The 25,804-nt window shown below is 34.6% G+C and overlaps 2 protein-coding genes and 1 pseudogene across 2 annotated transcripts; 1 reads left to right on the forward strand and 2 right to left on the reverse strand.

Moving 5' to 3' along the window:
- Positions 1-3,704: 3,704 nt before the first annotated feature.
- LOC143570434 (uncharacterized) lies at positions 3,705-5,012 on the reverse strand. The gene is made up of 2 exons (XM_077056089.1): positions 4,750-5,012; positions 3,705-4,665 (listed from the first exon to the last, which is right to left on the reverse strand). The coding sequence occupies exons 1-2, from the start codon at positions 5,010-5,012 to the stop codon at positions 3,705-3,707; spliced, it is 1,224 nt and encodes a 407-aa protein (XP_076912204.1).
- Positions 5,013-5,033: 21 nt separating this feature from the next.
- Positions 5,034-5,624, reverse strand: LOC143570435 (uncharacterized). Its single transcript, XM_077056090.1, has one exon. The coding sequence runs from the start codon at positions 5,622-5,624 to the stop codon at positions 5,034-5,036; it is 591 nt and encodes a 196-aa protein (XP_076912205.1).
- Positions 5,625-22,730: 17,106 nt separating this feature from the next.
- On the forward strand, positions 22,731-22,831 carry LOC143570443 (small nucleolar RNA R71; annotated as a pseudogene).
- Positions 22,832-25,804: the final 2,973 nt, after the last annotated feature.

A 25,804-nucleotide genomic window follows, 5' to 3' on the forward strand; every position in this document is an offset into this window, starting at 1 on the left:
AAGATTAAATGATTGTATAAGGTGGGTGTGTTTGTTATTTGGTTATAAGAAGATTATTTAAGATGAATTTAATTGAATTTACTAAAACGCACAGATCAACTTGGTAGCCGTAATGAATCTGTACTGTACCGGTTCGTTACCGATACCTGGTGTTATATGCTCATGCCTAATATATTCGCTTTGTTTGCTGTATCTGTAGCTTATGCTTTTAGCTCATGCCAATAAGTTATGTGAATTCTAATTGGTACCTATTGAATTACCTTAAATCTCATTGTATTGAAGGTGGTTTAGGTTGCCTGTTGCATTTGGGAGTTATTGCCTTTGGAACCTTTCTTCTGTCGGGTGTCGTGTTGCGTTTACTTTACAGGTTAGAAAGCTTTTTTTATTTTTTATTTTAAATTCTGAATGGGTTTTTATATACCTTTTGATTCGTGATTACTCGTTTTAATGCTTCCAACATATTATAAGGGTTAAATTCGGGTTAGAGCTGTGAAAATGGGTTGAAAATGGAGGGTTGGGTCGAGTTGGAGAAGAAGCATAAAGCTGATTTTCATAACTTTCACACTAGTTATGGGCTGTTTTGCAAAAATCATAAAAAATCTATCAAGTGTCCGTTTTGGGTGTTCTTTATATGCATGTAAACCTTGTAGAGTCTAGTTTTTGTAGAAATTTAGATTTTAAGAAGATACGGTCATTTAGTTGGTCAAATAAGCTTGTTAAAACAGCTACACAGAAAGTGCCTCACATGATTTACTCTTCTTAAAACGAGCTAAAAGTGGATGCTAAAACATGTTCGGACTAAAACAATAATTGATGTTTTTAATGTATTTTGCTTATCTATTTGAGGGCTGGCTTGTTGTCAAAAGACGAATTGATTTCATTTAGCATGAAATTATTTCTGATGAGATGATTACTAATGATATTATACACTTCTATTAATAATGTGTGACTTGGATATGCCACAGGAAATGGGTTTGAGGATTGAAGAGCAAACTTTCACGACAATGGTAAAGTCATAAAAGAAGGATCGGTTGTAGGGTCGAGATGTAGGAAAACGACAAGGAACGCTGATAGGATGTTGAAGACCCAAATGATAAGTTTAACATACTTATTATAGTGAGATCCTAATTGTGAACTCACATATTAGGAGATAAAGTGCTCGGAACAGAGGATGAACACGCACATCTACAAGTTTAAGTCAAGTTTGATGATTTATACTTAAGTTGGTTTGGCCTCACATGTAAAGTGTCTATTTCATTTGATAAAATGTAGTTGTTTTTACAATAACTTAATTACTTAAACGAAAATGTTGTTATTAAGTTAATGAAATCCTAAGTATGTCGTGGATGTTAAAAGAAAATTTTTGGGAATGTCTTTTTCTGTAATAAAATATGTTAAAAAGTCGTTTCTAAATTTAGGGTGTTATTGCATGTTTTGATCTTTGTTACGTGATCTCATCTTTAACAAAAATTATAAATTTTTCTATATTTTCAGGCCATTGAGGGAGTGATAGACTGCATGGATACGCGTCATCTACTTATGGGTGTATTGTTAAGTTATTTATGTCGGTGTCTTGGTGAACTATTTTTAAGATGTATTTTCGTTTATTATAATTAAAGTTTCTTTTAATATAAATTTTGATTAGTTATTATGAATGTTTGTTTTAAGATGTACTTTGGTTGGTTATAATAAAAGTTTGTTTTCATATGTATTTCATTCAGCATGAAATAATTCAGAGGGTAAAATTGTCATTCAGCATAGTCATTCAAATGTCCAACCAAACAACACTTGCTGGTTCAGCACTTAATGGATCAGAGCCTCTTAATCATTCAGGCCTCTTAATGATTCATCACTTAATGGTTCACCACTTGCCAAACAGCCCCCTAATGATTTCGTGTTCAGTTATTCCTCACAAAAGTCTTTCTTTTCAAGTGTAATATTAGTTGTGGCCGTATTTAAGTGAAAAAACTATGTTGTTAAAAAGGTAATTAAATTACCTTCTCGGTGAAATTCAGAGACACAATCAGCTGAGCCTAATATGTTGTTACGTCGAAGTTAAATCTTAACTGTGTTTCAATAATTTGGACGAGGAAGTCAACTCAGATGAACAAGTGCATGCAAGCAACATTCACTCAAACGAAGATCAGGAAAGAGAGGTTCGAAGAACAATAGACGTAGGAAAGATTCTCGGGTTTTGAGTAATTGGTGAAGATGAACGTGTTCAAACTTTAATCTTGGCTAATCAGTAATCAATGAATTTTATGACATACAAATTAGGAGGTACGAGAGGAAAAAAAGACGGAAAAATTATAACTTTGAATGTGAAATCAGGAGAAAGAGTTCGAGTTAGTTTGGCAAAGTTGGTGCAAATTTTATTTTGTTTTGCCTTTGTAGGCGGTATTGTGTAACTTTGTTCCCATCTTGTTTTCGTTTCCTTGTATGTTTCTTGGGCTCTGAACATCTGGCTAGGGATTTATTGTTTTAATTTTTATTAAATCTTGACTGTTCAAAAAAGAAAAAAAAAGTGATACATTTAAGAAAAATCTAGAAAAAATAGTGTAAAGTAACGTTTGCTATCACACCGTCATTACGAAAGAAGCACAAGGTGTTGTCATTTAGTGACTCCTCCAGTTTGCATAATAATGGTGATTCAGTGAATCCTCTATGATATCTGAGAGCAAACATATCTCACGCTATGAAGAGGTGAAAGCGTTTCTCAGGATGCTATGAGGGCTTTTGGGGGGCAAATTTGGCTCGGACGCTTTGTCGGAAATGCCGCTTAAGTTTATTTTTTCCGGTCACAAAACTTTCCAGCTAATCACATGGAGGTGAGGGGCGCTTTGGGTGAAACCACTACGCTCAGTCTGATTGTTTTCTGAGAGCAGCGAAATAGCAAAAGTGTAAAAGTAAACAAGTAATTTAATATTGGATTTAAGTTTTTACCACTCCATTAATAACTGGATTAATTTAAAAATGTCGGTACAAAATAAAAGGTTTAACGTCTTAAATATTGTAAATATTGTAGGTGTGGTTCTTTACACCAAACTCTAAAACAACTAATATTAAAAACTGAAATAGGAGCATCCTAACCAGTAGCTAGGGGTCCAAGAACGTTACAAAAGCAAAAAGAAATCGACACAAAGCCAACCCACTCTAGAACAACTAGTGGCGAATCTTGGGCTTCGCCATGGCGGTGACCGAAGTCACGGACCTAAAAATTTTCGGGTCGGCGATTCGATTCGTGTCGGTGGTTCGGGCCATGTCGGTGGTTCGGTTCTTGTCAGTGGTTCGGTTCAGGTCGGATCAAACAATATGACATCCATATATATAATTTTTTTTTCATTCATTCAAAACGATTGTTCTTACAATTAAAAAAAAAACTAGACCTAAAATATACATAATATGATAATAATACGAGAACCAAGAGGAGGGTGAGTACCTTAGAAGAAGAATTACAAAGAAGCTTGACGACCTTTAAAATTTTTGAATTCTTCAATTATGGATTTCGAATCAAATGTTTCAACAATGTCTTTTTCTATGTAAACCACCAAGCTATTCGCGAGATACTCGTCTGACATCTTATTGCGAAGGCGATTCTTGAATATTTTCATTGCTGAAAACCCCCTCTCTGTTGTTGCAGTAGAAACTGGAAGTGTCAAGATTAGCCGAACCACTCTATCAACCAAATAGTACGTCTCACGTTTCTAAGTTTCCACAAGACTCTTGCATAAATCAGCAATACTTGAAACACCACTTAGAATGGTATTCGTTGGCATTTCAAAATTAAAATTCTGCAATTGAAATTGTAAAAGAGTAATTTCCTGCTCCGTGAAATCTTCAGGATAGTACTTCTTAACAAGAAGACAAATCTTATCAACATCAATCTCTTTTGAAACTAAACTAGAACTAAGAGTTAACAACTCCATCGCGTTCTCATCGAATCTACTATTCAACTCTTCTAGTTGTTTGTCCAATGTGGATGTAAAGAGATCTACTCGGTAATAATGTTCAAATGTAACACGAAGATCTGGTTTACGAGGCCGATATCGAGTAGAAGTATACAGACCTTTCATATCCGACATTTGTATGACATACTTGACATAAAAAGAAGTAATTTTTGAAAGAAAAGTCTCCCATCCATTGTTTCTAAATTCATTCAGATTAGCCTTTGTTGAAGAAACTAACTCCATGGCATTAAGAATATCTTGGGATTTCTTTTGTAATGCTTGAGAAAGTGTTTCAGTTTTTCCCAATACTTCCTTCATCAAGTGAAGAATAAACACAAACTCAAATGATTCCAAGTGATCGCACGCTGTATCGGCATCTCCACGTTGAGAAAAAGTAGTATGTGATAAGTCTTCAACTATTCCTTGGAGAACAGCTCGAGTGGCACCAAACATGTCAATCAAACTACAAACGGAGTTAAAATGAGAACCCCAACGTGTATCACCGGCTCTTCTTAATGTCCCTACTTGATTCAATCCTGATCCTGATTTGATTTCACCCATTTCCAATAACGTTTTAATCTCTTCTGCCTTTGCCTTTTGTAACTCATCATGACACTTACTTGAAGCACAAACCACATTAATTCTGAAGACTAGTTTATTAAAGAACTTGTGTATTGGAATAACTTCCCTTGATGCACAAACCAAGGCAAGTTGTAACCTATGATCAAAACACAAAAACGTAATAAGCATAAGAGTATTCTAGTTAAACCAAAGAAGAATGAGAAATAAACAAGTAATTAACCTGTGAGCAAAGCAGTGAACGTAATACGCATAAGGACACTCATAACGAACAAGTGCCTGTAATCCATTCCATTCACCTCTCATATTGCTAGCACCATCATAACCTTGACCTCGGATTTTTTTAACATCTAACTGATAATGTGAAAGCTGTTTCCACAAACTTGTTTTCAATGTTGCTGATAAAGTATCTGTAACATGAACCAAATCCAAGAACCTTTCTTGTATCATCCCTTTTGCATCAACAAATCTCAAAACTATGGCCATTTGCTCCTTTTTCGACCCATCTCATGACTCATCAACCATTACATAAAAGAATGAATCCCCTACTTCACTACAAATATGCTTTCGAACTTTATTTGCAATAATACTAAGAATTTCTTTTTGAATATCACTTGAAGTATACTTTGCATTATAAGGAGCATTCTCTAATATAACCTTTGCAACTTCATCATTATAAGAAGTTAGAAGTTTTAGCAATTCAATCAAGTTTCCTCGATTTTTAGATGTAGAAGATTCATCATGTCCTCTTAAAGCACAAGCTTGAAATGTCAACCAACGAACTACATCAATAGTAGCTGTTAATCGTAAACGGTTCTTCACTATTTTCTCTTGAGTATGCTTCAAAATATGGGTGTCAATGTGGGCTTCTTGGTTCAACAAGTTTTCAGCGAATACCAAACAATTTCTTTGTTGTGAAGTTTTAAGGTGGCTAAAGAATGCACATTTTTTCCCATTAACTTTATTCCATGTGTCAAATCCTTTAACAGTAAATGAATCGTAACCATGGCTCACACTTGGTTTATCATTAAAAAGATAACACAAAAAACAATAAGCACGGTGTGTTGTTGGAAAATACTCTAGCCAATTCTGGAACATTTTGAACGAAGCATATTGGAACCGACGAGTATGTCCCTTTGGACCATTATTTTTATACTCTGTAAGTTGTATTTGATAAGGTCCTAGAGAAAGATAAGCCCGTCTTACTTATTCCCTTAAATTTACCGAATGCTCCCACATTGGTTTTCGTTTAGCCGGGTCTCTTTCTAATTGGTTAGGATCCACTTCTTTAGCATTTGACTGTGGTTATGAAGTTTCCGAATCACCATGATTTTGTTGTTGGTTTACTTGGTTAAGATTCACTTCATTGGTATTTGATTGTGGTTGTTGTGGAGCTTCAAAATTAACCGACTCACCAGTTGAAGCTCTGTGACGTTTACTCGTTTGTTCATCATCCTTTTTTTTTTGAAAAACGAAAAAATTGTATCTTGCTTCTTCATGATTTACCTAATTAAGAAGATTCAATAGGTTAAGTTAGAGTAAAATTTCATCATACAATACCTATTACAAGCTTAATTGACCAATTTTCCTAAATCCCCAATTCACAATTACAAACCCTAATTTTATAATCATTGATTTAACAACACAATAACACAAAGGAAGAGCAGATAAAGTATTACCTTGCGGTGGTGAATGAGCAGGGATGAGCGGCGGCGGTGGATGAGCGCGGACGGCGGTGAAGCGGTGGGTCGGTGGGCGGTGGCGATTGGCGAACTCAGACAGAACAGGAGGCAGAAGGGAGCAGCAGGTGAGGCCGATCCTTTTGTTAAAATTCCCATTTGTTTTTTGTTTTTTATTTAAAGTTATGTTATCTAACAATTTACAACAAGCCCCTCCACGTTTGAGTGTTATTAAAAACTAAGTTTTTTTACATTTTTTATAACACTTGTTTATAAAAACCGTGAGGTTTTATAAAAAAAAATCAAACAATAGGGTATTATATTTTAAAAAAAAAAAAATTGGTGGTGACCGGTAACTCTTTGGAAAAATAATTTGGCAGTGACCTCGCTTAATACCTATAAAAATTTTCAAGAAAATCACGAAATTTACCTTATTAACGGAGAAAACGACAGTGACCGGGGTCACCCCCGGTCCCACTAAAGCTGCGCCCCTGAGAACAACTTAACGTTTACAAAGGAGAGTTAATGAAATTAAAGTTACACCAACTTTCCTTATCTAGAATGGACCTTTTTCCACAATTCTTCCCTCATAAAAAGGAACTTGATTTGATATCTTCAAATAACCTTTTAAATTGTCTTTAACGCCTCCATTTCTAAATCATTCAAAATGTCACCGAATAACCGGTTGAATACCCTTTCAAATGTGTTATAGTGGTAGGAAGCATGGGTTTCTTAATAGAGAACCAAGTTCAAACCCCACTTACAACACTTTGGGGGGGACATGGGTGACTCTTTAAAGAAAGACTGTGATCTTTATAATCTGTTGTTGCTATTGTTGTAAAATGAAAGAATTCTCATTTGTGTCCCTGTAATTATAGCGCGGGCGCAGGTTGCAACCCCATAAGTCAAAATGACTCAGTTGCGTCTATGTGCATTAAAAGCGAACAAAATCAAGCACCTCAGGCTAACGGCGTCGTTACCTTGGGTTAAATTGAGGGGCAACATAGTCTTTTCATCATTAAAACCTTTAAAAAGCGTAGGGTCTATTTTGTAAAGTTTAGAAGTCAATGATTAGTTTAGTCAATATGAAGAAAATTGTGCAGAGATTCAATCATTATCAGAGAAGATTATTAGAAGGTCACGAGTCACGACCAAGGAATTACAAAGAAAATGTGGAGTTGACGCTTGGGACTGTGTTTCTCAAGACCTGGACTCATAAACCAAGAAATCTCGTTTTTCTGGAAAAGTGTGTTTGATTATCATGTGCAAGAGAGTGGAGCAAAAATTGTCCCGTCCATCAAATGCATTTGGAGATATTAAACTTAATGATAAAGACATGCTAGAAGTGAAAACGGAAATCAAAAGCCAATGCGAATTAAGAATAATATTTTTAAGTATTCTTTTTAATGAAAAAGTATTGCTAATTACTATAGTTGAATTTTTTTTGCATTATGCATTCGTGAATTTTATGACTTTTTTTTTATGCTTTTAGATATATAGATATATCTATATATTAAAAATTGAAAAATAAAAAACTCTTCACGATTCTTCCTACACTTCTAATAAATATGCATAAATCTCCACCATTGTTTAGTGTTTTGAAACCTGGCCTGGCCGGTCGGACTGGTCCCTACACCGGGCCGGGTCAGTGTATTTTGGATGTTTCTAAAAACCCGGCCGGGTTTTACGGGTGGCGGTCGGACCGGTAAAACCCATTTTTTATTAAATTCAAAATGAAATGTGCATGCCAGGATTCGAACTTGGGTCATTTCAGAGATAGAAGCTTTAATAATTACTCCATAAACCAACTAACCAAGCTTCATTGATATCTCTATTGATCAAACATAAGTCAAATATATTTAAAAAACAATGTATAAAACATAAATAAACATTAAAGTTTGTTATTATTATTATTATTTTTGGTTATTATTATTTTTTATCTGTATATGAATTATATATATATATATATATATATATATATATATGTAAATATATATTTAAATTATTTATGATGTCATTAGGGTCAAACACCGGTCCGCCCTCCCAGGTCGGTCCGACTTTTAACCCGGTAAGGTGTCCGGATCGATGTCCAGACCGGGTCTGAAAACATTGATCTCCACACTTCTTAAGTTCGAGTGTCACTCTATAATTGGTTAAGTTCTCTTCATAATTCTTGATCATCCTTCACACACCCTAAATACCCTTAGTGGCTTAGCTATTTGGCTTATGCTTCTATCTCAAATATGTTAGGCTAAGGGTAATGGGGCTTGATCCAAGCCCAAGTGATCCAATATATTTACGACACATAGGCGGTGACGTGGCACAGGATCAAGCCCCAGGATCAAGCCCCAGAGGGTGTAGTGGTCCAAGTGATCAGGGGCTTGATTGAATTTTTTTTATTTTTTTTAAATAATTTATAACATTACATTAATAAAAATATAAAACATTACATTAATAATAATTTAAAATATTACTAGTCTAATACAAGATTATCGGGTCTTCTATCCCACAAATGCTCAACCAACTCATGCCGAAGGTTGTCGTGTATCTCACGGCTCTTGATGATATTTAAGTTGTCGAGTCGTCGTTCATTGGTGATCGTCGATTCTTATCTTGGAATATCAGCTTAGTAGTTTTGACAAATAGTGTGACCCCCGTCTTCTAGTATCATGTTATGTAGGATTACACACGTGTAGACGACTTCCGTTATCTTCTCATTTGTCCAAAATTTTATTGGATTCGCCAATATTGCCCATTTTTTCTTTAAGACTCCAAACGCCCTTTCAATATCTTTTCTGGCCGATTCTTGTCTCTTCGTGAAGTACTTTCGTTTGTCAGAAAGTGGAGACGCATAAGCTTGAACTAGTGTCCCCCATTCGCTGTAAATACCATCAACGAGGTAGTACCCGTACTTGAAGTGTTCTCCATTTACAAAAAAAGCCTGAGGGGGTTCAACCCCGTCGATAAGGTCATCGAATATCGGTGATTGATCGATAACATTGAGGTCATTATTTGACCCGGCAACCCCAAAGAACGCATGCTTAAACTAAAGATCCTGTGACGCCACCGCCTCAAGTACAATAGTATGCCCGGGGTGATCACCTCGGTGGAATTGACCTCGCCAAGCAGTAGGACACATAGCCTAACCAACATGCATACAATCGAGGCTACCGAGCATCCCGGGGAAACCATGCCTTTCACCGTGCACCTCGTATATGCATTGGATATCATACATTGTTGGTTTACGTAAGTATCTCCGCTTGTATAGTGATATGACCCCTAAATATAATTATTTAAAATTATATAAATAAATGTAAATAATAAAATTTTAAATAAAACTATATACCTTTACAAAAGTGGTTAAGCGAATCGTGTCTGGTCTTTTAAGCCATTTGTAGATACTCGTCCAACATGTCCGAGCCAACACCATACGCTAGTTGCCGAAGAGCGGCGATAATTTTTTGAGTAGGCGTGAACCCGAGATGACCTCTAGCGTCATCCCTTTGTTGAAAATACTCAAAGTGCTCCGACAAGTCATTTGCTAGACGCATGAATAATCGTCTAGTCATTCGAAAACGAGTTTTAAAAATTTCCTCACAATATGCGGGATCGAGGCTAAAATAGTGACGTATCAAAGTTTCATTAGCAGTCTTTCGATCACGAAGACGTGGTTGCAGGAATAATGGGGCTCGAGGGCGTCTTTGATTGATCAAAAAATTTATCGTCGTTTGAACCGCTTGACAAATGAGTTCGTCTTCTTCGGAAGACGAAGACGATGAAGACGATGCCATTTATAAAAATGGAGAAAATATAGTTTTGGTAGAGGGAAAGTATGGTTTTTTAAGAGAATAAGAGAGAATGGGGTGAGTTTTAATTAAAATGGAGTGGTATTTATATGTAGGTTAAACAAAAAAAAACTTTTTTTTAAAAAACCACCAACGGCTATGTTTCCCGCGCGGACTGCCCCGCGCAGACCAACCGCACCCCCATCCGCGCCAATGTGGTAGCGGTGTTCGCGAGCTAGGTGGCTATGCCGGGCCTCAGCGCCCCCCATCCGCGCCCACTACCCTTAGCCTTAGATGTACCAAACTAGGATAATTAGCTAATTGTTTGAAATTGAAAAGAATAGTCTTTGATACTAACAAATTAGTTCCTGATGATTGTCGGGGACTATTTTACCGATTCCCACTCAATCCCTAAAATTCATAGTATTGGATATTGCTTTGAGTAACTAAATATTATTTCCTATTGCATGATATCAATAGAGACCAGTGGTGGATACCCCTCAACGTTTTACCGGTAGTGTAAAAAAAAAATTTGTCGGTTTTCGTGTTTCGTTACTCCTGAACAAAAAGTAACGTTACCCCTATGTATTTTAAGCCCAACCAATTTAATACTTAAACCCAGCAAAAGCCCACTTAAATTATAAAGCCCAAACCAAAAACCCAATAACCCAAATAATATAATAAAAAAAAGGAGCAAACCTCAACCTAGGTACTATGCTAACGACACTGCAACCAGCCACCACCACGACACCTCCACCTCCAGCCATCTACCGCCAGTCCGCCACCAGCCACCTCCACCTCCGGCCACCACCAGTTCACTCGGCCACTCCACCTCCGGCCTCTCTGTCACACCCCAACCGACGATGAAATACGTCGAGGTGAGACGGTGATTGTTCATAGCACATGATACTACGTGTTACAATAGTCGTTAAATTTAATTCAATATCAAGCAATACAGAGATACAATGAATTGTTTTATAGTCATCTAGGTCCAATCATGCAATCCTATATCTTGCATCAAGTAATCTTCAACAAACAAATTTCCAATACCTGAAAAACATGCGAGAGTGTCAACTAAAAATAGTTGGTGAGAACATAGGTTTTAATAAAATAAGTTTTAAGTTGAAAGCAATCCATATGTGTTAAGTTACTTTGTATACTTTGTGATTACAACCAAACCTCTGACACGTTTAGCGAGTCGTCTAATCCACGATTAGACTATTATGTTTAATGTTTAACGATCGTCGGATTCTGAACACACAAGCCTCTACCTAAGGCCTGCGTGGGCGGGTCGGGCCAATAGATCTATCATCATACTACCACGGGCTTTAACAAGTTAATGGTTGTACATGCGATTAAGTATACACTTGTAATGATTACACATAACGAATATAATGAAATAAATCTTGAATCAAATAGCATGTATAAAACATAAAGTAAATAAGTTGCATGTTTCCATCCCAAAGTATAAAACGTTTAAAAGCATGAAAAGGGGCTATGAACTCACCTTCGTTGATGAATTGAGACTTGTAACACTTTTTTTAGAGCCCTAATGATCAAGAAAGTTGTTAGAATGTGACCCTATTTCGGTGGAATAGAATCTCCGACCTCAGGTTCTTAGGAAAAGGTAAGTGGGTCCATTCACGCCCGGACACGCCACTTGGTTTTTCCTTAGGCCGTAGCCTTGGTGACAGAGCCCTTGGTTGAATATCTATAGACTTGGTGTTTGTTTGGAAGTACAATTGGATTTTAGGGTTTCAAGTGATATTTTATGGTTTAGGGTTTTAGATTATCTTTTTCAGAAAAGAATAGGTTGTTTACTATTCAAGACACGAATTTTTTAAAAATAGTAAACCTTTGAGTTAGATTACGAAAATTTTATATCTTGTAACCGTATGAGTTTTTTAACATATATATTTTTTATAAGATTTAAGTGTTTATAAAAAAAAATATATAAAATTCATAGACTACCGAGGGGTCCGATTCTGAATCAGTTTAGTAGAAAAATCACTAAAAATCGATACTTTAACAAATTGAGGAGATTCCAGTTGGATAATTTTTATAATTAGAAGGTCTACAATATATCCAAAAATTGGGTCATAATTCGCAAACACGAGTGAGTTATGACATTCGTTTTGAGGCTAAAGTTATGTGTTAGGATTTTCAGCAAGACCCTTTGTTAAAGAAAAATAATAAAAACATTTTTAAAGTTTATAAAATTTTACACCAAAAATTACAGAGATACTAGACACATAAAGAACCAATTTAGGCTTTTGAAATTCGTGATTTGGATATATTATGACCGAGATCTAAGCGTTGAAATAAAAGGTTTTTCTGCAGAATGAAAGAACAAAACATTAAACGAAAATTAGAACTTAATAGGAAGGAAACGAGTTGTGAATCTTTGAGAGGATGATGATCACGAATTTTCAACCTTGGGGCTTTGAAATATGCAGGTTTGGAATGAATTTTAGGGGTGCTAGGGAGTTCTATTTATAGGGGTGTTTAGAGAAGAGATATGATGAATTAGAGATAGAATTTGACTAGGACTTGAATTCAAATTTGGATAAGGCTAATCTTGGAGATCAAGAATAGAATATTCTAGAAGGTTATTCTTAATTTGAATTTAAGGATATAAATAAAATTACTTTAGGATAAAATTGACAATGACAAATATTAAATCTAGGCATTCCCGGTTAAACGTGTCACGTTAACGATTAACCATGTATAACTAAATGTACATAGAAACATGTAATTGTGCATATGAAAATAATATTAATAACTAGAAATAAATAATATATGATTCCATAAGAATATAGATGGTGAACTAATACACGGACCTTATTAAATACGAGTATAAAAGACTAGTGATTTCATGCATGAAAATGCATAGGTGTTACACTCTCATTCTCTCCGGTAAATTTCTTGTATTTAGGGAGTTAGGGTTATATTTAAATTGGAATTAATTTGGATTTTGGGTTTATGTTTAAATTGGAATTGATTAGGTATTTAGGGTTATGTTTAGTTGCAATTAATAAGGGATTTAGCCCTTTAGGATTATGTGTAAATTGGAATTGATATTAGGTTTTTGGTTCAAATTTTGTTTAGGAAACTTTGAAAGTGGGTAAACAGCCTCTTATTAGCAACCTTTTTAACCGTCAAAAAAGAGAAAACGATGACATTGGTTCATCACAAAGTTTACATATTCCTGCTTCAAGTTCAACATGTGTGACTCTTTTATTTTCTTATTTAATTAAATATGGTGTTTGATCTTATCGAAAGATATTAATAAAATCATTGTATTAGTAGGTTAATAAGTTTGAATAAATTTTACAATATTCTTAAGCAAATAAGATTAGGTTATTTTGATGCGACCCATTATAAACTAACTTGTTTTAATCTGCCATTGCAAATGGGTTAACCGGGCGCCGGTATGCTTGCAACACGAAGCCGAGCCCGGGGCGTGCCAAACACGTAACCAGACACCTGCACGAGCAAACGCGTTACCAGACTCCGCTACGCGCGAAACACGTAATTGGACCACATAAATGCGAAATCGCGGTAAAAATTTTTTTTGTCTTAATGTACGGTTAAAATATTTTTTAAACTACCCCTGAAATTATTTTCTAGATCTGCCACTTATAGAAACTAATATTGAATGTCAAATTAATATGCATATATAAATTCAGTCCTCAAGTTTGTGACAACCTGTAACATCAGTACAAATTATTGACAAAAATTGATCATTATTACATATATAAGATTATCTTAGCTAGTACGCATGAGTGGTAGTTTATTATTTAGAAGTAAATAATACTCCATACATTCATGTTACGTACACTTATAGGAATTACCGAGCCACACACACGAATACTTAACATGACGATTGGTGATACTGCATTTAAAATAGGGTATTGCAAAACGTACCCTCATTTTCCTCATTTTTACTGAGCATACCTCCTCTCTAAAGTTTTACATTAATACGATTCAAACATTTTTTGTTTCGTTCTTATTATTTTATTTTCTTTTATTATAATTTATATTATAACTCATTTTTTAAGATTTTTGCACATTTTGTATATATTTTTTAAAATGATTTTTTATATTGTTAATACTACAAAAAGTATTTCTTTTTTATTTAAAACAAGCATCTTTTTATTATTTTAAATACATACTTTTCTATAATTTTTTTTTGTTTTTTTAAAGAGTGTTTTTCAATAGTTTTTAGATATAGCTTGCAATTTTTTTTAAAAGTCACAAATTTGGTAATGTGTATTCTTAATAGTTCTATATTTAAAAAGATGAAAACTTTAATAGAAAAGCATTTATAAAGATTAGTTTACTCGAAAAAAAATTCAAAGCATTTATCCGTCCAAAGTTATGTGAAAAAAAGAACAAAAATTACTCTATATTTTTTATTTAATATTTTAAAGGAAAAATAAAAACAAACAGTTTGAAGTGTAACGATACTTATACTAAAATAAAGAAACTCTAGTAAACAAACATATATAACGACTAAATATAAATGTGAAACAAAAATTAATTTTAATAGTCTCTTATTAATTTTACTAAACATATGTCATAATAAGTATATACTACACCTAATTACACATAATGGAGATGAATAAAGTCAATATTATTAAAAAAAAACAAAGGATTAGTACTAACATCTCTAAATTAGTTCCATTGGCCGAGTTTTTATTTTTGACATATAAGTCATACACACATTCTCACATTTACAATAAATGATGAAAGAAGGTAAACATTCCACTCTGTTACAAGACAAAATGGCATGCCTAAGATGCTTATTACACCAAAGGGTAGTTGAGACTAGGGGTGTGCATGGGTCGGTTTGAGGCGGGTTTGAGGCAAACCCATAACCATAACCGATATGTCGGTTAATGGATAATATAAACATAACCGACCCATTATAGCGGTTTTGGTTAATCGGTTTTGTAGGTTATAGTGAGTCGGTTATGGGTCGGTTAACCATAACCAAAACAATGTAATTTGGCCTAAAAGTTTTGTACCAATTATTACAAAAAACAACATGACATAATCTAACAAAGTATATAATCCATAATATTAATACCAAATATTCAAAAAAGGTGATATTAGATAATCCAACAATGAAATTCAACTTAATTTGATAACAAGCGTATAACCAAAAACATCAAAATTATACAATCCAAAAACATGTTGGGTGGAAGTTAATCTCAAACATATTGCTGGTTAAATAAATGGGTCGGTTCGGTTATAGCGGTTTTGGAATTATCTTTAACTAAAACCGACCCGTGTTTAGTGGTTTTTACAATTTCATTAAACCGACCACTGATTATGTCGGTTATCTGTTAAAATCGGTTCGGTTATGGTTCGGTTTAACGATTATGACGGTAGAAGTAAGTAGAAGTAAACATTAACCTAACCTACTAGTAGCAGTAAACTATGATTACTCAAACAATACATAACCATCACTAAATTACCAGCTGTCTCTACATATTCATCTAATAAGTTAAAACTTTGTTTGAAGATTTAGCTAGCAGTTTTATCAAAGCATTGTTTTCACTACACCTATGCACTTCGTATATACAACTAGCATGTTTACTTTTTACTGTTTTTTTTAACAGAGTTTACAGTTTACGTTTTAGTTAATAAGCATACCTAAGCATATAGAAAAAAGGTCAACGAATTTAAAGAACCTCTTAATTTTTTCTACAAATATGAATATATGTTGGTTATTTACATATGCATTGACTTATTCGAACTCCTTTTGACTCCATACGAGTCGTATGGGCCTTCGCTACTACAATAAACATCTTTAACAATGGTGAAATCATTTCATTTAAAACGGTTTTATAGTGAACTGTTTTAAAAAGAAAATAACAGTTGTAAAAAGTTTATGTTTAAGATCCAAATTGAAACTATTTTGACAGCATTTTAAGGAACAATAAAAACAACGTTTTTTTTTCTATGTATGACCGTTGTAGTTATCTCTTTTTTTTATATACAAATTATACAGATTTTAAATTTGATTATTTACAGCGGTTTTAAATTTTTTGAATGAACCTTTTTATTTGGGTAGTCTTATTTACAATGCTTTTAAGTAATATTTTACATTTCTATCGTCTTATTTGAGAACTATATTATTTTAAAAACGGTTTAACTTTGGAGTGCTTTATTTGGGTATGTATTTTAAAACTAGCTTTAGAGCCCGTGTAACACACGAGATGATCCAAATAATAAAGTTATAAATAAAACAAATAAGTACATAATGTATATGAAAAAATGATTACATCTATGCTTATATCTATACTATGTGTACATAAATTGATTTTATTCATATCAGAAAAAATGATTTTTTTTCAAAAAAAATTGAACTTAATAAAAAATAATAATAATAATAACGCAAGTGTAAAAACATACTTGAGAACGGTCTATCTATTGGAAATTTGATTCTCAGTATCATATATATATATATATATAGGAGAAGTATAGTTTGAAAACCCTCTTGAGTTGAGAAAACCTGTGAAAACCTATGTAACATCGTTTTTTTTTGTTACATTTAATACAATATATCGAAAACATAAAAAAAATGTTTTGCTATTTTTTTACATTTTTTTAGTAATTTTTATATATGTTTTCAGGAGAGAGAAAATGTAAATAAACTTTTACATTTTTTATTAACTTTAATTGTGGATCATAAGTTTTAATCTTTAATTAAAAACATGTGGTTGAGAATAAGTTTCTAGAGTTTTCACAACTCAAGTGAGTTTTTATTCTAACCTAACCCTATATATATATATATATATATATATATATATATATATATATATATATATATATATAATTGAAAGAATTTTGGTTATGGACCAATTTCATAAAAGACTTTTCATACAATAATAGTTCTGAGCTACACCATGAAAATAATTTTTATAATTTTGAGGGGGCTTCTCTACTTTGCCATAATGACATCACATAAAAATAATTTTTAACTTGTTCAATTTTGTGAATGTTTTGCTTCACTTGAGCATAATTTTGTATGATATGTTTCACACACCACATTTTAATCACCATTAAAGGAAAATTCAATGCTGACATAAATATTACAAACTTGATAAAAGTTAAAAGCATTGATAGGCCTATAAGTAGCATGTTGAAAGTGTTCGGCCTCTTTTCTTAAATTTTATTAGTTGTGGAATAAATAGTCAATTAGCCAAATCCCGAATCCTTTCATTATTTCAAAAATGTCATTGAAAATAAATTCGAAACCTAAATCACGTTTAAAATTCTAACTTTCAATTTTTTGACATTTTCAAGTCAAAATTTTGAACTTGTAGCAAATTTGATGATAAATCTACTTGTATTCTCAAACTTTTAAAAATACTCACATTATCCCTTTTGACCCGTAACAAATTTTGAGCCAAATGTAATTAACTTGTACAACACAATCTATTTACTAAATTTTAACCCATAACAATCAAATTTAAGTCACACAAAAAACCTGAAACAGTCATTGATAAAAAAAAACCGAGAAATTGACTATAATAAAGTTTATTATATTTAAAAGTGAATGGTGTATATTATTACATTTTAACATATATATAGTTTAGTAAATTAACTGAAAAAATAAATTGATAGATTTAAGAATATTTATTTTTACAAAAATGTATAGTATATATAATAAAATAGAGTTTAAAGGAAAATGAATAACTTAATCATGTTATAGATATAACATAAATAGAGTGTACAAGGAAAGTTAATAATTATTTATCTATGACATAATTATTAGTCTGGAGGAAAAAAGTTATGAGGTTTAACCATAAACTAACACGTGTCCACGGTTATTTTCCTTTATTAAAATATACTAGCTTTAGAGTCCGTGTAACACACGAGATGATCCAAACTAGGGGTGTGCATGGGTCGGTTTGGGGCGGTTTTGAGCCAAACCCATAACCATAATCGATATGTCGGTTAATGAATAACCATAACCATAACCGACCTGTTATGACGGTTTTGGTTAATCAATTTTGTAGGTTATAGTGAGTCGTTTATGGGTCAGTTAACCGTAACCAAAACAATGTAATTGGCCTAAAAGTGTTTTGTACCAATTATTACATTAAAACGACATGACATAATCTTACAAAGTATATAATCCATAATTTTAATACCAAATATTCAAAAAAAAAGAATGATATTATATAATCGAACAATGAAATTCAACTTAATTTGATAACAAACATTGAACCAAAAAATTTAAAATGATATAATCCAACAATATGTTTGGTGAAAGTTAATCCTAAACATATTGTTGGTTAAACAAATGGGTCAGTTTGACGTGAAGTTGAAGGCTCACGCAAACTTAAACCAAATACAACTAAATTTGATAGCAGTAAGTGGGTGTCAAACACGAAGAGTTTGTGGAAAATGTGTTAACCAAGAAGCTTAACGATTAAACTAAGATAAATGTAAATGACACAAAGTAATTTCCAAGTTGGTTTTGATCTGATTTTTAATACTAAATTAAACTAAATGAAAGTTGTAAACGAATAATTAAACAAGTATTCCTCTCGGGGTTCGGGTTATTATTCAACACTTTTGTTAACGCTCAATGGATAAACCGTAATATCTCGGTTTTGTGTGTATGCAATTGTTGTGATTAATCAAGCACTAAGTACTCGGATTTCTAGAATGCGAGGTTGCTACTTAATCAATCAATCAATACTATTCTCCCTAGTTCTTTCCACTCAATCTCGATTGCCAACGACACCAAGAACGTATGGCTAAAAGCTAGATGGAAACAATATGGACAAGCTACAAACAATCACACAAGCACAAGATCATACTAACATAGCATTTAGATAATCAATCCAAGTTCAAGAACAAAAAACAAAAGTGTTTTGCAAATAACCTTACATCCCGAGAGAAATACCGAAGTAACTAGCCATTCATGGTTCGGGAGATCATCTTTGCATCAAGTAACTTGTTTCTCACAATCCAAGACATAAAACAAAACAATACAAGACCCAAAATAATGTTTTTGTTCTCCAAAATCGCCTCTAGGCCGGCCAAGGTGAAAAGGCACCCCAAAACGGCCTAATAACAAGGCAGTCACGTGACCTTACGCCCCGGACCATGGTCCACGGTCCAGACCGTGGTCCACGGTCCAGACCGTGGGCCACGGTCCACCACGGTGCATAGAATGGCCACGGTACGGTGAAAACTGTCTGATTGGAGCTGGGTTGACCATGGTCCACGGTTTTGACCGTGGGCCACGGTGGAGCTTTTGTTCATTTTCTTGTTTTCTTCATATCTTTCTCGTTTCAACTCCGTTTTCTTCGCCGTTTTCGCCCACGTTCTCGTAATTTCATCCTCTACATGCAAACATATGAGTAACCATAGTCAACTAATTCCATGAAATTAAGTTGGTTAAGCCAATGCATTTATATCTTTTAACTCGCTTAACGGCTTCCCTACGAGTCACTCGTCACATTCCCACACTTAACCGTTGCTTGCCCCCAAGCAACACTTCAAACAACAACTATTTTTAAACTACAACCACCAAACATACCAACAATCACGGTTTAGTCAAGGTCCCAAGTCATACCCTATTCCCTCGTTATTATATGTTTGCACTAATATACTTGATATAATATTTAAACCATAGAATTCTAATCAAACCTAACATGATTTCGGTTTTTACCCACACATAACACATCTCCACACGTTAACTCTCTTCTTGGTGATCATTCACATGTATTCAATCATAACCAATTCTCCTCGCATACGCTTGTACTACCGTCAAATCTCCACCTATATAAATGCTTTGACGCAAATGCAAATCAAGAGGACTTAAAACGGGTTATAACGGAGCTAAGTGTAAGGGTATGGATTGGGAATATTGAAAGTGGCTCAGGCGATCCGATCTGGCTTATTACATCAAGACTAAATAAACAATAAAATAAACAACTATAATCATTACTAACTTGTAGCTCAACACTCACTACACCATACTTCGAACATTGACTCTCAACTTTTTCTTTCTTTTTCTCTTTTTTTCATTTTTTTTCTTTTTCTCTTTTTTTTTCATTTTTTTTTCGAGTAAACATAATACTTAATACTTCCTATTCATTAGCACTAAAACAAATACAAATACAAAAAATACCTATTAAGCCGGATCGTCTCGCAAATTAACATCAAGGTTGATCAAATAAATAAAGTTTTCTAAGGGAACCAACCCCCCGCCCCTCTCATTACCCACGCTCATATGTGTAATGTATGAGGCCCAACCCCCAAAACCCACACTCACACTCATCCGAGACGAGGCTTTAACCTAATTGCCTCAATCACTTTTGCATTTATGCCAAGCTAAGGTCTCGAACTGCATTGATAGCACAAGTTCTAACGGAGAATATCAAATCTCTCACCAATCTTCACTTTCTCAATATACAAATGTATCCAGACATGTTATGTAGGTTATTGTACCGAAAGCATGCTAAACTTGACTAGAATACCACACAACCTCGTTTTTTAAAACAACTAAGCAAACTTGAATTAAGGGAATTGTGACCATGAAAAGGGACTAAAACTTTACCTCACCATCTTACAACTTTCCGGTTTTCTTTCAATTTTTTTTTTAATTTTGAAAACGAAAAATTCCCTCATCCCCACACTTGGGATACATTGTCCCCAATGTATGGTTTTGAGAAAATAAAACAAAGACATTGCTAATTAAAACTCCACTTTCATTTATGAAACCCCGTGTTGTCCCCAACATAGTGTCGAAGAGAAATCCATAAGAATTTCCCCACACTTGGTTTTTGCTAAGATGGTAACCTAAAATACCATTAATAACAAACTAGAAATTATAAAGCAAAATAAAAATAAAAATATACAAAATGTACAATTACCACCTTTTTAAATTTTTATGACATTCAAGGTGGGTGGTTGGCCCACTCCCGTGCAGCCTTCTCGTTATAAGCACGCTCTTTTTCAAGCAATTGTTGCCAGTCTTCCGGCAAACCAGGGTCGGGCCCGAATATCCTCATCCTCCACCCTGGATCATTTAGGTTAGGTGGATGTGTCACTTTCGTCTTCCTTGGTCGGCTACCTTTTTCTGCCACCTTCTCACTCTGTTGATGCTTAGCTTCTTTCTTCTCAACTGGACTGTCAATCACAAAACACTCCATTTTCGTGTGATCCTTGCTCCAGGATACACACTTGTTAGCAAAATCCGTCTGCAGGCTTTCCTTGTCAACAAAAGGGTCAGTAGTATTTTCAAATAATAATAACCGTTTATCACGATTCCCACATTTAATTTCCAGTGTCCCCTTAGCACAATCAATTACTGCAAGTGAAGTGGCGAGGAAGGGTCTACCCAATGTGACTGTGGGTTGCGTATTAGTTACATTTTTAGCATAATCAAGTACTAAAAAGTCAACTGGGTAACATAAATCCTCCACATGTACCATCACATTATATATCATGCCTCGGGAAAGTGTATGGGTTTGATCCGCTAAAACCACGGTGGTGTTTACTTTTTGTAGCGGACCAAACTCATACTGATCATATAAACTACCGGGCATGATACTAACACAAGCTCCAAGATCTAGCAGTGCCCGATCAGTTTTAAATTCACCAATTTGGATTGATAAAAGGGGCACTCCTGGGTCTTGAAGTTTACTCGGGATAATATTATTATCAACCCTCTCATCCCTTATTTTGGTTAATTTGTCATTTAAACATTTATCACAAGAACAATTTTCACAAAAAGATATTTCATTCGGTTGTAATTCAGATTTATTTTGAAAAATTGTTTCATTATTAACCACATTTTCTATCTCATCACTAATATATTCCACCACCCCCTTAACAAATTGTGGTGTTGGATCAACTAGAACACTAGAAATTCCAAAATTAGGTAAAAGACTTACCGCATTGATATGCACGTTGTTCCCCTTCTTTAAGCTCGAGCTATTTTTCTTCAAATTCTCAACATCGGTTGCAAGTTGACCCATTTGAGTGGTCAACGATTGAATGGTTTTGTCACGGACTTCATCCTTTTGCATGCGCACTTCATCAAGTTGATTTCTCCTTTGCATGTCTTGTTGCATCATCCTAAGCATATCCATGACTTCATTCCCAATTGAAGAACTTTGACCCGAAAACCCACTTTGATTACCACCCGATTGCTGAAATTGACCTTGATTTCCTTGGTTGTTCCCACTTTGAGCATTTCCTTAATTGAAGTATGTTGACGAGGAAGAAAGTGGGTTTGAGAAGTTCCTTAGAAATTAGGATTGAGTTCAGTTGCTTGATTTCCATAGAGGAAATTTGGATGATTTCTCAACTCGGGGTGGTAAGTGTTTGAGTTCATGTTATAATTCCGATTACCACCTCCTTGACCTTGAATTGCATTTACTTCTTCAACTTGTACTTGCCCTACCGTACACATATCAGCCCCATGACCCAACTCATTTCAATTTGTACAAACATCAATTCTTTGATTAGTAGTTTGTACCCCCAAATCTTCTACGGCATGAACTTGCGGTCTTCCAATTGCCGGTCTTACTCTTCTTGCAATTTAAGTCTTTCTCTTTGATATGGCCGACATTTGCTCCAAGAATGCCCAATCATCTTGTTCATAATTGGTACCGAATGTACCATTTGTGATTGACATTAAATCCCGCTCGTCTTCTGCATTCAACCCCTCATGAAACGCATTCAATAATTCCCGAAGAGCAATACCATGGTGAGGACAATTCTTGATCATCATGTTAAACCTCTCGAATGCTTCATGAAACATCTCACCCGATTTTTGTTGGAAGCTTCTCAAATTTCGTCTTGCATCATTAGTCTTTTGGGCCGTGTAAAACTCTTCCAAAAACCTTTGTTGCATCTCGGCCCAAGTATAAATTGATGCGGAAGGCAAGGTGTAGAACCATCTCTGTGCCTTCTTTTCTAACGAAAATTGGAATAAAACCAACTTAACCTCATCCGGCGAAAAGCCTTAACCCCCTATTGTAATGCAAATCGAATCATATGCCTCCAAATGGAAATAAGGTTCTTCAGTTGCTAAACCCTTATACTTTGGCAAACTTTGGAGCGCATTGGTTCTAACCTCAAATGTTCTTCCATTTTGATTTTGAGGGATAACCACCGGAGATGGGTTATTGGTGATGATTGGTCGAAAGTGAGCTTCAATTCCCCTAGCCATTTCTCTTGCATGCCGTCTTGGTACCCCTAATGGTACTCTTGGTTGGTCCATTTGCCAGTAAATGGGCATTTGTTGTGCATATTGTTGAAATTGTGGTTGGGGATTTGGTTGTTGAGGGTGTTGATATTGCGGTTGTTGTGGAACTTGTTGCAATGGTTGTGGTTGTTGTATTTGATTGACATGTGGTCCACCCCATTGTTGCATTTGTTGTTGCGGAACATAACCAAATTGACCTTGCACTCTTAATTGATTTCCATCTCCCCCACTCGAATATCCCTCTTCATACTCTTCATACCCTTCGCTGTTATCGCCATAACGTGGCCCACCAAATGAATGTGGGCCCGACCTAAGACCCAGTGAAGTATGAATGATGGGTGGGTCTTGTGGTAATATGTATGGTTGATTATAAGACGGGTTTTGTTGAGATTGGAAAGGTGATTGTTGTTGTGAGTTCGATGATTGTCCTTGAGTGGGCATGAAATTAGTCAATGGTGGAAGGTTAGATGGTGGTTGAAAGCTAAACACGGTCGAAGTGGGATCACTAGTAGGATTTGGAGTGGTAACAGTTTCATTGGAAGGAAGATTTTCTGGGTTGATGGGTGGTGGTATAGGTGGTACGGATTGACCTGAAGCCATGTTTGTGGTGTCAATTGTTTGACTGTGCGTGCTTGGTGTCCTGGTAATCTTATTCTCCCTTTGAAGAATCCGATTCTGACGAGCAGATCTTTCAATTTCCAGATCAAAAACTAACAGTGATGAAGACCGAGAGTTTCGCGTATACATATACCTGTAGATACCTGCACACTAACACAACCCGCGTAAACTGACAATAACAATTAAACAAAAACTACAAAAGTAACACACGTTGCACACTACTCCCCGGCAACGGCGCCAAAATTTGACGTGAAGTCGAAGGCTCACGCAAACTTAAACCAAATACAACTAAATTTGATAGCAGTAAGTGGGTGTCAAACACGAAGAGTTTGTGGAAAATGTGTTAACCAAGAAGCTTAACGATTAAACTAAGATAAATGTAAATGACACAAAGTAATTTCCAAGTTGGTTTTGATCTGATTTTTAATACTAAATTAAACTAAATGAAAGTTTTAAACGAATAATTAAACAAGTATTCCTCTCGGGGTTCGGGTTATTATTCAACACTTTTGTTAACGCTCAATGGATAAACCGTAATATCTCGGTTTTGTGTGTATGCAATTGTTGTGATTAATCAAGCACTAAGTACTCGGATTTCTAGAATGCGAGGTTGCTACTTAATCAATCAATCAATACTATTCTCCCTAGTTCTTTCCACTCAATCTCGATTGCCAACGACACCAAGAACGTATGGCTAAAAGCTAGATGGAAACAATATGGACAAGCTACAAACAATCACACAAGCACAAGATCATACTAACATAGCATTTAGATAATCAATCCAAGTTCAAGAACAAGAAACAAAAGTGTTTTGCAAATAACCTTACATCCCGAGAGAAATACCGAAGTAACTAGCCACTCATGGTTCAGGAGATCATCTTTGCATCAAGTAACTTGTTTCTCACAATCCAAGACATAATACAAAACAGTACAAGACCCAAAATGATGTTTTTGTTCTCCAAAATCGCCTCTAGGTCGGCCAAGGTGAAAAAGTAGGTGAAAAGGCACCCCAAAACGGCCTAATAACAAGGCAGTCTCGTGACCTTACGCCCCGGACCGTTGTCCACGGTCCAGACCGTGGGCCACGGTCCACCACGGTGCATAGAATGGCCACGGTACGGTGAAAACTGTCTGATTGGAGCTGGGTTGACCGTGGTCCACGGTTTTGACCGTGGGCCACGGTGGAGCTTTTGTTCATTTTCTTGTTTTCTTCATATCTTTCTCGTTTCAACTCCGTTTCTTCGCTGTTTTCGTAATTTCATCCTCTACCTGCAAACATATGAGTAACCACAGTCAACTAATTCCATGAAATTAAGTTGGTTAAGCCAATGTATTTATATCTTTTAACTCACTTAACGGCTTCCCTACGAGTCACTCGTCACAGTTCGGTTATGACGGTTTTGAAATTATCTTTAACCAAAATCGACCCGTATTTGGCGGTTTTTAAAAATTCATTAACTAACCCACTGGTTATGTCGGTTATCGGTTAAAATCAGTTCGGTTATGTCGATTATGGTTCGGTTTAACGGTTATGGCAGTTAACTTGCTCACCCCTAATCCAAATAATAAAGTTATAAAAAAAAACAAATAAGTACATATTGTATATGAAAAAATGATTACATCTATGCTTATATCTATACTATGTGTACAAAAGTTGATTTTATTTATATCTGAAAATGATTTTTTTTTCAAAAAAAAAAGAACTTAATAAATAATAATAATAATAATAATAGTAACGCAAGTGTAGAAATATACCAGAGAACGGTTCATCTATTGGAAATTTGATTCTCAGTATCATAGATATATAATTGAAAGAATTTTGGTTATGAACCAATTTCAAAAAAGACTTTTCATACAATAATAGTTCTGAGCTACACCATGAAAATGACTTTTCATACTAAACTATATATATATATATATATATATATATATATATATATATATATG

Source organism: Bidens hawaiensis, unplaced genomic scaffold, assembly GCF_021521415.1.
Source record: "Bidens hawaiensis isolate Kalapana, Puna unplaced genomic scaffold, B.hawaiensis_p1.1 tig00024985_1, whole genome shotgun sequence".
NCBI classification, from domain to species: Eukaryota; Viridiplantae; Streptophyta; class Magnoliopsida; order Asterales; family Asteraceae; genus Bidens; species Bidens hawaiensis.